The sequence below is a fragment of the Phascolarctos cinereus genome, unplaced genomic scaffold, assembly GCF_003287225.1.
Source record: "Phascolarctos cinereus isolate Bilbo 61053 unplaced genomic scaffold, phaCin_HiC Scaffold_726;HRSCAF=1367, whole genome shotgun sequence".
NCBI lineage: Eukaryota > Metazoa > Chordata > Mammalia > Diprotodontia > Phascolarctidae > Phascolarctos > Phascolarctos cinereus.
The window spans coordinates 166,734,907-166,750,899 of NW_027556098.1; the positions used below are offsets into that span (position 1 = coordinate 166,734,907).

Consider the following 15,993-nt stretch of genomic DNA (forward strand, 5'->3'; position numbering starts at 1 on the left):
CTGCCTAAATCCTTCATTGCTTGGGTCATGGGGGTGGGGGTGGAGGTTTGCGCTCTCTCTCTCTCTCTCTCTCTCTCTCTCTCTCTCTCTCTCTCTCTCTCTCTCTCTCTCTCTCTCTCGAAGGTGTAGAGATAATCTCTTTTTGTAAGTTCTAAAAATCTTCTGGGAAAAAATCAGGAATCTGTGTCACATGCTTCTGTTCAACTAGTAACATCTCGTTTAGTTTTGCTTATAAGTGAAATCTGCCATAACAGCTATTGGAAAATATCTGTCCCTGTTTGAGATTGTTCATACTGCTATTTTAGTAGATTGCTCTCCCAAAGTTGTTTTTAGTGTGTTTAATCTAATTGCGGATGAAAAACTGTTGGTATCTTAAAAGTGGTTTTAGAAAACTGACAGTTTGGTAGAAAGATAGTGCAGCTGAAAACTTGTCACGTAAGATTTCTGCTCTTACTATGGTTTCATTCCAATACCATTAACTGCATGTTACTTTTACATGTTGCAAATGGAGGCAAATAACACAGTAAAATCTGACAGGTCTGCCTGGAAGGGTTTAAACAGCTCCCAGTAAGCAGGAACTCTTTATGAATAAACTTTCTCTTACAGGAGAAAGTGAATACCACCAAATCCCCTAAAATTTTAAACTACCCAGTTTGAGATACCAAAAGGCTGTCATCTCACAAATGTTAAACATCCTTAAAAAATCTGAAAAAAAAACACACTATAGTGAAGGTGTGAAAATTGTGGCACTTCTCAGCCCTCAAGCTTTTTAAAATAGAACAACTTTTCCCCCCTAAAATTTTTTTTTGGTGGTTTTCCCCTTCCCTTCCCTTTTGACTTATTTGAGGATTCCTTCTCTAGCTTCCCTTCCCCCACTTGAAAATATGAATTGTCATGAAAAGTTTAACAATAATAACAACAAAAACAAGAGGAAAACCTTTTCCAGTTTTCCCTTGGAATTAGTAGTGGATAGGCTGGATATACTTGTCTCTTTCCCCCTACCCCCCTGATATAGACACCCACTACCAGAACTAAAAGATGTGAAATCCAAGGAGCACTTCTGGCTGCCACCTTTATCTAGAGACAAGGTTTCCCTCCTCTCTCCTCCCTCACTGTCTTCTTGCTCTTCCTTTCCCCTCCCACACAGCCCACTCCCCTCACCTTCCAGGTCACTGTGGGTAAACAATAATAGTAATTAAAACAAAATAATGGGCAGCAGTCAAGAGCTGAAAGTCCACACACCTGACCCTAAGTAGAACGGCTTCTCAGAGTAAAATTTGATCCCTCCCTGACACTTTTTACCTCAAGTGTTAGAGCGAGTGGCCATGAATAGTACAGGCATGCCATCTTGTAACACTATATGCCTGTCAGAAGAGCCAAGGCTTGGTAGAGCATAAGCTATATAAGGCTTGTAACTAGGGGAAGCCCAACAAACAGCGACAAACACCTAAGTTATTTTACTCAGCCTCCACCCTCTGCTCCCCGCCCCCCTTTCTCTCTCTCTCTCTCTCTCTCTCTCTCTCTCTCTCTCTCTCTCTCTCTCTCTCTCTCTCTCTCTCTCTCTCTCTCTCTCTCTCTCTCTCTCTCCCCCCCCCCTCTTTTTTTTTCCTTTTCATCTTGGCTTTCTGTGGCAGAATGCAAATGTAGCCTGCCGGCGGTGAAAGGGCTGAATTGTGATTAAGAAGAAGAAGAGCTCCTTTCTTTGTTCTCCCCTCAGGGGATGTTTACTGGGAGAGACACAGCGGATCAGATATGAAAGGCATTCAGGTCAGCATTGATGTGAGCGAAAGTGAAATCATACCTAAGGCATTCAAAAGACCGCCGTGTCAGGGGTTCAGCTAACGGTGCATCTACTGTGTGTGTCTACCCTGGGAGGCAAAAATCTTTTCACAGACCGGCGATTCCCCCCCCCCCAATTTACTACAAAATTATAAAAGTTTTTCCCCCTGTTTACTTCCCATCAGAAGCCACAAGAGTTAGTGTGTTCTTTCCTCATGGACCACAGAGAACAATTAAAGAGACCAATTTGTATTAAGTCTAGCAGCTAGATTAGCCATAAATTTTAACCATGATCTGAAATAAGCCACTTTTTTTTTTTACAGGTGTGTCTATCTCTATCCCATATATGTATAATAAGAGGGACGAACTATGGGACATTCAGGCATTGTTGAAGATAAAATTCCCTTTGTAAAAAGATAGATATACATATATGGGCACAATTGCCTTTCACCTCCCTCAAGGGACACATAATGTATGTATAAAGTATAAAAAATACAGCACACCTCAAAAAGCAATGTTTTATTTACTTTGTAACTCCTAGTTACACTTTGCTGACCACTAACAAAATGACATGACTGTCACCCAAGATAAAATTATTTTAAAACAGTGATTTAAGTTAAATGCTTCCAGATAGTCTAGTGATTAGCATCATTTTCATTTAAAATGTTGGATGAAGAAATACTTGGATCTTACTTAAAAAAAAAGTTTACACTTCCCATAGCCTAAATATTCTTTCAATAGATTTTCCAAGTGGTAAGCTGATGCTGTTGGAATAAACAGAAACATGTAAATATATACATGTATGTGATTTATAAATTTGAGCAATATACAAATAAATAGGACATGCCTAGATTCTTAAAGATTTAAAAATCAAGTCACATTTTGTCTTAAAGTACTTTAAAAAGAGAGAGAGCGAGAAACAGGGCAATATCTTGATGGAATTACTGCTTTTATTTTTAAAATTCCATATCTTTGTTAAAAAGCATAATTTCATCCACTTTAACATCTGCTTTAATGGCAACATTTAATTCTTTATATTTTCAACTAGTGTTTCTGCATCACAGATTTCTATCTTTTTTTCTCTTTACTCGAAAAAGACCACTAAAGAGCAATCAAAAAGGTGTCTGACTTGGCCATTCAGACAATTGCACCCTTGTGGGAATGCTGGAATGAATGGTACAGTGGACACCCCAGCACTATTGACGTTATAAACATGTAAATGAAACACATTAGGGCAGACAATCAATTGTCTGTGAGCACTGCAAACCTGCACTCCCTTTCTATGTGACAGGCACAAAATAGTGTCTACCTTGGGAAGCCATGGTGTTGGGAGAAAAAAGGACAAAGAGTTCTCTTTCACACAGAGGAAAATGCACCTTAAAAGCATTGGAATAATGCAGATGCCAAAAACTGTTGTGAGGGAAAGAATTTCCTATTTCTTGGGTTGAATGCCGCATTGCTATAGAAGAACCAACACACTTTTTTTTCTACCTTCAGGAGAGACACATTTTTTAATAGGAAATATTCTCAACATAGCGTTGGGTTCTTTTAAAACCTCTTCATACTTTTAAACTCTCAGCAGTTTCTTATGTATAAGCATTTGTTTAGCAAGGAACTTCAACCTTGTTTTATTCTTTTTCTTTTTTGAAAAGAAAGACTTTGCAATATTAGTTCATTTTTCTTAAGTAACAAGGGAAAATTTAAAGTTTAAAATTCACAGCTCTAACCTTACCCTCAAGAGATAGATCATCAGGGTCAAATTGTCACCAGGCTAGTGGCTATGCAGTTGAGAAATGCAGTATACTGCTGCAAAAGGATATGCCATACAAATTCAGCTTCCCCAAACTGGTGAAAGATTAAGAAATGAGTCTGGATGCAAAGTCCCAACCTTCTGAGTACCACATCAAAACTTCCAGAAGACATCCATATACAGAAAAAAGATGAAGACGAGTATCTTTGAAGTTCACTTAGAATTTGGTACCTTAATACCAAGTATCGTCTGAGTGCTTTAGGAATCAGCAAAGCATTTTCCCTATAAGCTAATCAACTTTAAAAGTAATCTACGTGCAAAAGATTTTCACACTAGCAAAGATAACCAGGGATGGGTCGGGTCCCAACTGACCGCTATATGTCTGGACCACCTGAAATTTTTTTTAAAAAAAGGCAATTTTCCTGCCTTGTTCTGTAGCTTGGGCTTTTTTTTTTCTTTCAGCTGTATTCAAACTTCACCTTAACACGCAGGAAAACCCTTCATCTCAGGAAGGAGAGACCTACTAGATAGATCTTTCAGCTGGAGCGATTTTTCTTTTTTCCTTTTATTTAAGCATCTTTGAAAGGAAGCAAGATTTTCTTCCACCCCCACCCTTTTTCTTATATCCCTTCACTTCCCCCCCCCACGGCCTCCGCACACCCCCCCCCCATCCACCTTTGCAACACCATTACCGCTTCGTACTTTTTTTGGGTGGGTCAGAGTGCGGAGGTGGGGGTGAGTCCTTATAAATAGCATTGTGCCCGTTTGCTTTCTATTCCCTCTCGTATCAAACGCACTGAACTTTATCCTTTTCTTTACCATTGAAAATGAGATGCTAAAGAAATCTAAGAAAGCTTTTTACTGAAACTTTGGAGAAAATCAGACTTAACTTTTTCTTTCTCCCTCTCTTTCTTTCTTTCTTTCTTTCTTTCTTCTTTCTTTCTTTCTTTCTTTCTTTCTTTTTTCTTTCTTTCTTTTCTTTCTTTCCTTTTCCCCCTTCTTTTCTTTTTGGAAAACAATTTCTGGTTTCCAAGGGACAATGTAATTCCATACATTTTTAAATGGCTGTCTACTTTTGTCTTTCTTAAAGGGCGTGTGTAAATTTTTTGGGATGGGGAGTTGAGGGGGGAGGAATGCTGGTGCTTCTCCTTAATCTCAGGCTCTGCGTGAAGCGTGAGAGGAAGCAGGAGCATCTCCAATAAGTCGGCTGCAGTAAACGGGGGTCAAAGGCAGCAGCAAACTTTGCAAGTTGCCACTGCTGCTCTGGTGACAGGCAAGACCTGGGCATCTCCGTCCCAGTGAGATTCTTCCTATTAGAATGCTGTGTGAACGTAGTGCGGTGTAATCAGAGGAATTAAAGGGGGGGGAGGTTGGTTTTTTTTCCCCTCCCGCTTCAGTGAAAGTGTTACAAAGTGAGTCAGGCGACTGTGGATCATCTGACTGAACTTTGCTGAAACCGACACACATTCCTGTCTGCGGGCTCCTCGCATTTCGATTCCTTTCCCCTTACCCCTACTCCCACTTTTCTCCTTCACATCTTATTTTCTGGGAATAGATTTCATCTTTTTACATGGAGGAAAAAACGGGATATTTTCTGCCTTAGATTAACTTTACTCTGATATTCTCCCTCTACGCTTCCCTGCTCAGTTGTGATTCACCTAGTTATTCTGGAGAATTATGAAGCTTAGATTGTAGATTCCTTTTCCTCTCACTTGCTAGACTTATTTTCCTCCAACCCTCCTAGTCTGCCTCTTAACAATTTTATTTAGCATTGTCATCCAATCCGTGTTTCCACCAAGCATCCTTTCAAATGCACAAACAACAGCACACATTTATCCCTAGTTGGTTTATTCTATTTATACGTAGTTGACTTCATTAACACACACACACACACACACACACACACACACACACACCAGCCTAGCTTACTGTTTGACCATCTTTTCTGCAGCTTCTTTTTCTATTCTTGTTGTTATTATTATTATTCCTTTCCAGGAATTTCTATATGATTTTGATAAGCATCATCATATTTAGTGTTATCAGCAAAGACACAAGCTCAGAAGTGACATCCTTTCCATGAATCCAGGAGAGAAGAAAAATCCACTCAGTTCAGATAAATCCTGGCAATTCCCAAAGGGAAAGGCATTGGATACGAGCTTGACTAGAGAGAAAATGAAAAACTCTTCTACCTGCTTCTCAAAATCAGGACATTGCTCCGGCAAGAAGAAACAAATTATTGAACACAAAGAAAAGCACTGGAAAAACAAACTATAACTTCACAATTAACTAACTGAAGAAAGACAAGTAAGGGGTGAGTTAGAAAACCATGTAGCTAACGTACAGACTTTAGATTAAGTTTTCAGGGTCTTGAGGATATACTTGAAATTTGCAATTAAACTTTCCTCCCCAGAGTGTTCTGGATTTCCCAAGCTATTGAATATACAGGACATGGTTTTTTGAGATGCAACAGAAATATCATTCAGGTTCATATTTGCTCCCTAAGATTGTTTATTATAGCTAGTGCTACACATTATACTCATTATCTGTTCCACCTGCAGAGTCCCCATATAGTCCCTCCCTCTCCCCTTTCCATTAAATTGTTTTCAGAAAACATGAAACCAGGTAATACACTCTTCCTAGACCTATATTATGTCTTTACATTAACTGTAAGGCTAAACTATTTATCTATATCCAAACCAAGAGAAGGGGGTGGGAGGAGGAAGGGACAAGAAACAAACACTCAAAATAGTCTTTACTGCGAAAGAGCACTCCTGGAAACCTCGCTTTAAATCTCATTCTCTTTTCTCGAAAAAATGACTGTTTAACATGAGAAAAAAAGGCTCCTTGACACAAAGCTTTTGTTATCCAGTTGATCAGCAACGTGCTTTAGATACTTGTAAGGGTGGAAAAAAAAGCCCCACAACAGACATTGATTTTAGAAAATCAATAACCAACATTTAATAAAAAGAACAGAGGAAACACAAGAGAGGAGAGGGGAACATTACGTGTAATTTTAGTGTCTACTAAATTACCCAGAGATGAGGAAAGGGGAGGTCTCCAGTGTGAAGACCACCTTAAATAATGACAGACACAAGAGTAAGGAAAAATAGGGGGAAAAAACCACAAGACTTAAAAGAGGCAGCCTGAACAGATCCTGGGGAATCTCCACTGAATATATTATTTTGCTTGGGTTTTGTTTTGATTTTTTTCTTTTGTAATACTAAAGCCAAGCAAATAGATCAAAGACAACACAAAGAGAAAAGCCAGTGTAACATAACGAACAGTTTCTGACTAAAATTCCTCTATCACTCCCCCATATGGCTCGACACCTCCGCCACAACAAGAAAAAGACACACACGCACGCACAAAACCTAGAGAGAGAAAGACAGGATCATTTGTCTCCAATCAAAAAATTCTCTTCTCTTTGTGTTATTCTCCCTCCACACCCCACATCCCACACCCCAGTCTCTACTTAAATTCTGTAGCTCAGCTTTAAGGAAAGGGATTGAGGTTCATACAATTGTCTTCATTTCTCCTGATCTCTAGAGGAAAGTTGCTGAAAGTGGGGCCGGGAAGTCCATTCAGGGCTCTGGGAGGGGGTGGGGTGGGGGGGCTTTCGACTACGGAAGCAGTGGAGAAAATAGGGAGGGACAGAACCCCACACCAGAGTAGAAGCAGCCAAATTGTGAGCTCAGTCCAGAACACCACGTCCCATTGAGCTCAGCCTCTCTGTAGACTGCAGAGACCAGGGGAGAGGGCAATCATGGGCGACTAGACAAATTGTTTTATCAGTATTATTATGATTACACTGGAGAAGTTTCTTTCATATTTTTTGAAAAAGTAAGTATTCTCCTCCACCATCCTCCTGTCATGGTCTCACTCCTTCTTCCTCACGCATTTCCCCTCCCCCAATCTCCCTCACCCCCTAATGCCAATCACTTTTTCTTTTATTCCCACGATTTTGTTTCGGCAATGCCCAGTCCTTAAAAAAATGGACCTATTAAAATGTCACCCCTTTTTCTTCCTTTTTTCCCCCCTTCCATTACCTCCTCTCTTCTCCTCTCTCTCTCTCTCTCTCTCTCTCTCTCTCTCTCTCTCTCTCTCTCTCTCTCTCTCTCTCTCTCTCTCTCATCCACACTATCCCTCCACTTATTTTCTCTCCTCCCCCTCCAACCACTGGCGTGTTTTTATTCCCTTCTCCCCAGTACTCTCCATATCTCTTTCCCTGCCATAAGGCATTAGAGCTAGGGTGATCTTGACACGAAAACTGGCCGGAAAGTGCCTTTGGTCCCTAAGAGTCTTACATATCCTGCCGTTGTAGAAAGCAATCATATTAAAAAAGGAGAGATACGTTCACACACACACACACACACACACACACACACAGGCGCGCGCGCGCGCAAGCACACACACACACACACACATACACACGGTGGTAGAGAGTTAGCAGGGTCCTGGGCAGAGCTTTGAAGAGGGACACAGGCAAAAGAAACCCAGGACCGTTAGTTGGGGGGGGAAGAGAGAGAGAGAGAGAGAGAGAGAGAGAGAGAGAGAGAGAGAGAGAGAGAGAGAGAGAGAGAGAGAGAGAGAGAGAGAGAGAGAGAGAGAGAGAGAGAGAGAGAGAGAGAGAGAGACTTGCAAAGGGACTCAGTCAGTCAAGAAACTTTCCGTATTCCTAAGGCTCAGCTAACGGAGCTCTAGCTCTCAGATTCATTCTCTCTCTCTTTCTCTCCTCTTTTTTTTTTTTTAAATACTCAGTAAATTTGAAGAAAGTCCCAAGATTTGGTACTCTGCTCACTGGATCCGAGACTCCAAAGAGGTCGGGAGGGGTGGGGGTGGGGGGAGCGGTGAGAGAAGAGGAAGAAGAGGATGTGAGGGTGGGGTGGGGGTGGGGGTGGGAGAAGCAAAGAGGAGATGTAGTCCAGGAGAAGGGTCTAGGAACCCCCGGTTTCTTTGACACTCACTTTCCCCGGGACTTCCTTGAACTCTCTCTCCCCCTCCAGAAATATACAACAGGCGGATCTCTCCTCGGCCACATAGAAAAGCGATCGCCAGCAAACCCCGGGGCGGCTGCTGCTGCTGCTGCTGCTGCTGCTTATTTTTCCTCCTTCTCCCTCTCCCTCTCTAGTGGAGTCGAAAGGAAAAGTTTGATTCGGGGTTTTTCTTACCGTTTTTCCTTCTTGGATTGGCTTGTTTTCGCCTCTTACACCTGGGGCCATCCGCCATGATCTGCTGCTTCATTGATAAGAGTGGATCAGATGGCAGGCAGTTCGCATGGACTCGGCTCCCTGATTCAGCAGCACGCAGACTCTATCTAACAACCAAACACAGCAACAATGTGGGCATTGGTATATCCCATTTAAATGCAGGGCGCCAAAGGGAGCCCAAATATTCACCCGAAAAGAACCCATCCACGCACCCAAAAGGACTCGCCGGGGTTGAAAACAAAACTAAACTTCTTCCCCTGGCCGAGTAGCTTTGTGTTTGTTAATGTTTTGTGTATTGCACCAGCAAAGGAGATCAGAGACAAGAATTACATCTTCAAAATGAGTCATAACTCATGACCGTATGAGGGAATGCACAGGGTTTTACAGTAGGCTGTTTGACTCAATGCTAGGCGGACCATTTCCTCCGAAAAGTACTTTAGCCCAACATTGTAACTTGTTTTCTGGCGATTTTTTTTTCAAAGGAAAACACACATACACACACGCAGCACACTTAGGCAAATTGATAACAGTAATTACGTTAAGCCTGGTCTCCCCCCCGGCCCCCCGCCACCCACCACACACCATCACCCTTTTGGAGTTAAACAAGACGCTGTCCCCCAGGTGGGATTCCCCCTCCCTTCTTTCCTAACATAAGAATAATTATAAGCCTTTTGCACGGTACGCTCCCCCCTCCCCAATTTGACAATATTTATTCAACACCCTCCCCACATACACATATTCCCTCTCTTCACTATTCCATATTGGTCCAGTTAAACAGCTACAGTATAATTTTTCAAGAAAGGAAATAGAAATCAAAACCACTACTGTAATACTTTCAAGCTTTCTAAATGGTCATATCCTTTCTGGCTTGTAAACTTTTGTGCCTAAAATATATATATGGAGAGAGACACTGCATTTTTGAGTAAAATCTGTCAGAACTTGGAGAGAGGGAACTCTTGGTTTGGAGAATACTAGGGATCCTGAAAAGAAGTCCATCTTGGAGAAGATGCTTTGACTTGAGGATTAGTTTAAACAGGGGGCTATAAAAGATGTAACAGATGCAAACTGTAAAACAAGGGCAATTAACCCTTCCTCTGCCGGACAAAATCTGTTCTAGCCCCAGCACCTATTGTCTACTTCTATACTAGAAGCTTTGCAGAAAACCTGGAAAGCGAGTATCAGTTTCCACTGGTTTGCCGAGAGGGGTGGAAGTATAAGGGGGGGGGGTTGGTGGTGGTGGTGTCGATGGTAAGGGGTGGGGTGGGAAATACATATTTTAGAAAGGATCTTAACTTCAAAGTAGACATTCAGTAAGACTTTTGCAGTCAAGCTTTTTTGCCTTTTTTGTTTGTTTGTTTTTGGTGCCATTTCTGAGCTGTCCTCCTGTTCTTTAATTGTAAAAAATAAAATGAATTAAAGAAATGCTCGGGTTAAATGTTTGAGATCCTAAAGCTGGCCTGCCTGCCTTTCTTCCTGACAAGTCCACTCCACAGAAATACATGTTTAACAAGCTGAACAATTTTGTAGGAATATGTATGAAGGAGAGATGAAAATTAAACTTTATCTTTGCCAGTTACTTGTAACTCTGAAGTTACAAGTTTATCTTTACATCATCCTTATACAGGGAGCACATAAAATCCAAAAGTAGATGTATGTGTGTATGTGAGTGTGGGGGTATAAACAAATTCACAGAAGCTGGAGCTTAGCATTCATGAGGACTCTTCATCTGAGCTTTGCTCTTATATAGGATTCTTAATGTCAAACTATTAATAGTGGGGTAATTTAAACACAATTCTATTTTTTATGACTAGTTAGCATTTAAAATTTGTTCCTAATTTAAAATCCTAAAGTCCTGACAGCAGTTTTTTTTTTTTTGCAGCTGGAGTGACCCCCCCCCATCTCCCTTTGGTGAAGGACTCTAAGTTCCAGTCATTACTTTCACTTCTTTATTTATGATCACAGAAGCTGGGGTGTTACTTCACACACATCCACACAAAGAATGAAATAAAGAAATGAAACTCACTAGGCAGACAAAACAGCAAAGTTTTTGCTTAGAAAACATCCCTTTTCTATGGGAGAGGATGGGAAACTACATCTGGGAGAGAGGCTTTTCCTGAATTTGCTGTCTGAATTGACCACTGCTTTGCAATTATTAACAGGTACATGCAAAGTTTAAGATTCTTAGAGTAATTGATTTTGTTTAGATGCTACAAGATGACAGCAGATGTCCACCTACTGACTTTGTATATAGCTGAATTACTTTCAGTAAAACTTTTGCAAAGATGGAAGAAATATGGAAGCAAAATGCACCTTGGTTACCTGGATGAACAGGTACTGGGAAAAAAATTTGGGAGGGAAAAAGAAAAGTAAAAAAGGGGAGGGAGGAAGAGAGAAGAAAGAGATCGAGGAAGAAGAGAGAGGAGAGAGAGAGAGAGAAGAGAGAGAGAGAGAGAGAGAGAGAGAGAGAGAGAGAGAGAGAGAGAGAAGGAAAAGAGAAGAGGAAAGGAGAGGGGAGAGGAGAGATCACTCTAGGGAAAAGCTTTCCATAAAAGAACGAAGCCCACCTGAAATTCTTGCCCTCACACTTCATGTCTTACTTCAGAATCAACTCCCATCCAAAGGGACCACGAGAGAAAAAGAGGGAAAAAATACAATGCAAAAAGAAAAAAAAATAAGGTAAAGAAAAAGAAGAACCTACCTGCGAAGTCTTGTTTGCAGTTTTGGCCAGAAATGGTGAGAAGAAAAAGCATGAAGAAGCCGCGAAGTGTGGGGGAGAAAAGGTGGAAGAGAAGCAGCTCCTGGAGAAAATTGTAAAAAGCCTTGCAAAGAGTTGTCGGAAGGACCGTTATTCCTGCTGGGCAGGTTAGGACTGATCTCTTTCTGCCACTCCAGGAAACACAAACCTGGGGACGGACTGACGTGTTACGCCTCTTCTAATGACATTTTTTTCTTTTTCTTTTCTGTAGAGAAGAGAGGCGAGACCCTGAAACACGCGCCACCTATCTTTGTGGGGAGGGATAATTGAAGAGCACTAAACGTGAGCATCATGTGAAAACGTGATCGCCAAGTTTCTCTCTGGGAAAGGATCTGGGATAGATTATACCTTGAAGTCTCCGCAAACGCTTTAGTGGAAGAAATGAAATTCCACCTCCCTCCCTTCCTCCCTCCCTCCCTCTCTCTATCCCTCCCTCCCTCTCTCCCTCCCTCCCCCTCTTCTCCCCCCTCCTCCCCCCTCCCTAACCATCAAGTCTTTGGCATCATTATCCTCTTCACTAAATCCTACTGGATACAAGGCGGAAAACGGTGAACACCATTCACAGAACTGGAGCACTCAAAGGAACCGAAAGTTAAAGGCAAAGATCCTGTGTCTTCAATCAAGATCTCTTCTTCTTACAAAGATATCTCTAATGGCCAGATTTCAGATGCACATTAACTTGTGTGGATTTCTCAGTACGGCTCCCAGCACTAAAGTCTTTGCCCTTTTTCTCTAAGATTTTCTTTTCTTTTCAGACGCCAAAACCATATAATAAAATTATATGAAGAAACTAAATGCTCATGTGAACTGCATCCTAGGGCATGTAGATCGGGATTCCTGGTTTTTGTCCCAACGTGTTCGGGGTTACATTGGACAAAAAGTGTGTTGGACGAAATTCTTTAGAATTGGATCACTAAGAGAGAGTATGGGGTGGGATGATCTCTGGACTTTTCTCCAGCCCATATATAAGTATATATGTATATGTGTACACACACACACACACACACATACACACACACTTTGTGTGTGTGTGTGTGTGTGTGTGTGTGTGTGTGTGTGTGTGGTGAGGGAAGAGGAAGCAGGGGGAAGGAAGGAGAAAGAGGAACTTACTAAGGAAAGAAGAGAATGATATTAAACTGCATGAGGTCTAAGTTTTTCAAGGTTTTTTTTTGATATTGCAATAAAATAAAATAAAATAAAAGGCTCCACCTTTGCACTGAAGGGATTGGTTATGTAAATATGTAAGGGATTTCCTGGAGAATACAGCTTTCTACTGTATGGTTAATTAAATCATCACTCAAAAGCTTCCAATGTGACGCTTCTGTCGTAATCCAATCAGGTTACGTAGGTCCTAAACAAGAAAGATATTTTCCACATCTGGAAGTCAGCAATTTAGCAAGTACTGCACATTATTAACCAATTCAGAGCCCACTTCCCAGGGGGATTTTTTGAAGTTTAAGTGTTCTTAACCAATGCTCTGCTGTTTTGTTAATCAAAAAGCTGGTTTACACTGCACATAATTGGAACTAATATAGAAGTAAATAAAGGCAGCCAAATTTGTGGATGCTGAGCACAGACATTAATCTGGATGGAAAAAATCTCTTAGCCTCGATCAGTTCAGGCTCAGTTCCTTAAAGAACCAACAGGCGTTTCTTGCAGTGAAAGTGCTTTAAATAATCTCAATGCATAAATAAACGTCCAATTCTACGAGCTTGTATTATTCTACCAAAAGATAAACATAGAGGTGGCTACAGGTTTGGATGACTGTCTATGCTTTCATAGAGTTAAATCTATTACTGCATTTTTTTTCAGTCTGATGAAAACTGAAACAAATGATACATTGATCTGGCACCATACTTTTACTTACATTAACTTGAGATAAACTGCTTTGAACTACACTTTGAATATGTGCCTAAAGCAAGAATTTGAATGCTAGCAATAGTCACTAGTAATCTCACTCAGAACTATTCCTCACATGAAAACACCTTTCGCACAAAGAAGAAAAAAGCAAACATATGCATTGCAATATACTCACATCTTCCAAGGTGCATTTATTTGTATTTTCTACATTTTAAACAGACCGAACTTGTCACCTTGAATTGCAACAGTCAGATTTGATGTATATATATGTATATATATATATATATATATATAGATATATATATAATGTGTGTGTGTGTCTAAATATACATATATATGTGTATGCATATATATTTTTGGGAGTAAGGAAGATTTAACAGTTGGTTACTGACTTGTCTCTGTTATATGTCACTTTAGTGCATATTTATTAAATAGAGAATTACTGGACAAATGAATCTTTCCTTCAGGCTTTCAGATAGCTTCTATAGCAGGGTAGAATACAAGACCTTCATACACACAAAAGGAAACCAAATATTAAAGGCAAAGGTCAGATAATTTTCTCTACTTCATATTTGTAATTTTTTAAAATAATATAATAGATATCTTGCATCATTTCTCCTCTGGTTATCACTCCTCTTTATGGTTTCCTCCTTCTTCCTCTGTTTTCTTTTTTTTTTTTAGCATTAAAATTTTGGGTCTCATCTCCAGAAGTTTGCTTTTCTACTGCTTCTTTGATACTCTCTGAGCTTGTATGAGGTGACAAAAGACCACAAACTAGGTATGACCCCTTTCCAGGATGTATTTCCATCTCTTGCATAACATCAAAACAAAGGACCTCGTCATATAGCAAGCAAAAAGAGTTCTCTTTATACAAGACTTTACTGTGTACTTAAATGCCAGGTTACTTTATATCTGACTAAAAAAAAAACTTAAGCATTTCCATGAAAAACAGCTAATGATCTGATAACTGTGATCCCAGTAATTGTTCAGGTGACAAGAGGCAGCATAGAGTACTTGATCACTAGTGTCCTGTAGTGACAATCTCTAGATGCTTTGGGGAAAATCTTTCAGGCTCACTTCAAGTTTAAGGTTTTCATCATGCTAAATTTCCTTGCGAGGTGTAAGAAGCTCAGATCCCCTACTCGCCGCCCCCCATCCCCAAAGCTTTTCTCTCCACCCCCTCCTTGAGCACGCCCCTGCCAGTGTTTGAAGAGACAGATACCATAATGACAAATGCTGTGAAATCAGATTAGTTGGAATATTAATTTGAATGGGGACTCCCTAGATTCAAGACCCAAGGCAGAGACAGTTTGAGCCAAAGCAGCAAACTGATTTCGGAAGATTCAGAACAGAGGGGAAAAAAAATGTAGAGCTGCCTAGCTTGGGCGTCCTCTCTCCATTCAGGAAAGCAAATCCTTAGGATCAACTGATCTTTCTACAAATGCCCTACACATTAATAATATACTTCCAGATTATAACAGAGGAAGAGGATTAAGACCATAGCTACATGTAAATTTGAAATAATATTGCAATCGACCTTGTAGAGGAAAAATAATCCTGTAGGATTTGCTTAGGTTGTAAAACAGACCCCGGAAAGGTTCATCACAGTTGTGGTAAGAAGAACACACTTTAGTTTTCAAATCCACACTAGTTACGATTTTGTGGTCAGCCTCCCCCAGACCCCCTCCCCCCTCCTGTGAATTTACTCAACTTTCAAAATCCTCTTCTTTCCCTCCCCACTCCATCCCAGAAAGCCTCACAGAGATAAAATGCTTCTCTTTGATGGCATACAAAGCTACAGTCTTTATTAGAACATCACCACATTATGTTATTTTAGCATATTTATGTATTTTGTAAGAAGACGTTTATAAAAGCTTATATTTGAGTAGGAATTTAACCCTAATCCAGAGGATTATATGCGACTCGGATTGGGACTGATCAGGAGAGGCAGCTTCCTTCCAGTTGAAAGTGAGGGGTGTGTCGCCGAAGTCTGCTACATTGGGTAGTGATGGTGGCAAGGAACCACACATCAAACTTTTTCCCTACATGAAAACTGATTGTGATCCCTTTGTAAGTCAGACGTAGAAGAGGCGGGGGCGGGGGGACACTCATTTTGGAAACAAGTGTCACCTTCAAAAGCTGTTACGAAGTAACCACCCCCTGGCAACCCCAAACGTGTCTTCTCAGTTTCTGTAACTTCATAGATTACCTGGCTGCTGCCCAGAAGGCAAGGTGAGCTAAGAACTCTGAGGGTTTTTTTTTTAAATTAAAGGCCAACTGACTCGTTCTTTGCTTCAGAGACAGTCCCTCCCGTCCCACTCCATCATTTGACAGGAGCCAGAAAACTTCAGGACCCAAATCATCTTTTTAATTTATTGAGGCAAAACAGGTCCTGATGGATGCCTCTAATTCACTATGCGCGCTCCCGGGGTACTTTTCGTTCCTTCCATGATTTTGATCTTAGATCAATGCATCGCATCACATGTAAGGCACCACGTGTGGGAATTCAATCCCCCTCCCCACTTCCCCAGAGACTCCCCACCTCACTCCTTGCCACCCCCCCTTACCCTGGGTCTGGTCAGCTGACCTCTTTTTCTCTCCTTCTTCATCACCCCGCCGCCCCTATTTCCGGTCCCCAGGGT

At 41.0% G+C, this 15,993-nt stretch overlaps 1 protein-coding gene and 1 long non-coding RNA gene across 5 annotated transcripts in view; one reads left to right on the forward strand and one right to left on the reverse strand.

Annotated features, from left to right (window-relative positions):
- ZEB2 (zinc finger E-box binding homeobox 2) overlaps nucleotides 1–11,525 on the reverse strand; it is a 140,764-nt gene extending 129,239 nt beyond the window's left edge. Inside the window, exons 1-2 of one of the 3 annotated variants that reach the window (XM_020984736.2) lie at nucleotides 11,435–11,525; nucleotides 8,698–8,843 (exon numbers count right to left, since the gene is read on the reverse strand). In XM_020984736.2, the coding sequence (XP_020840395.1) occupies nucleotides 8,698–8,770 (73 nt within the window). In that variant the 5' untranslated portion in view covers nucleotides 8,771–8,843; nucleotides 11,435–11,525. Of the gene's footprint in view, nucleotides 1–8,493; nucleotides 8,667–8,697; nucleotides 8,844–8,948; nucleotides 9,057–11,434 lie in introns of those variants that run through there. The other 2 variants (XM_020984737.2, XM_078146837.1) reach the window with 2 other exon arrangements.
- On the forward strand, nucleotides 7,238–12,286 carry LOC110207158 (uncharacterized). Of its 2 annotated transcripts, none has more exons than XR_002324070.2 (4): nucleotides 7,238–7,369; nucleotides 10,616–11,067; nucleotides 11,339–11,598; nucleotides 11,703–12,286. It is a non-coding gene; the product is annotated as an uncharacterized LOC110207158 (long non-coding RNA). The 2 variants fall into 2 exon arrangements; XR_002324069.2 differs by having other exon boundaries at nucleotides 7,242–7,369; nucleotides 10,616–10,895.
- The last annotated feature ends 3,707 nt before the right edge of the window (nucleotides 12,287–15,993 follow it).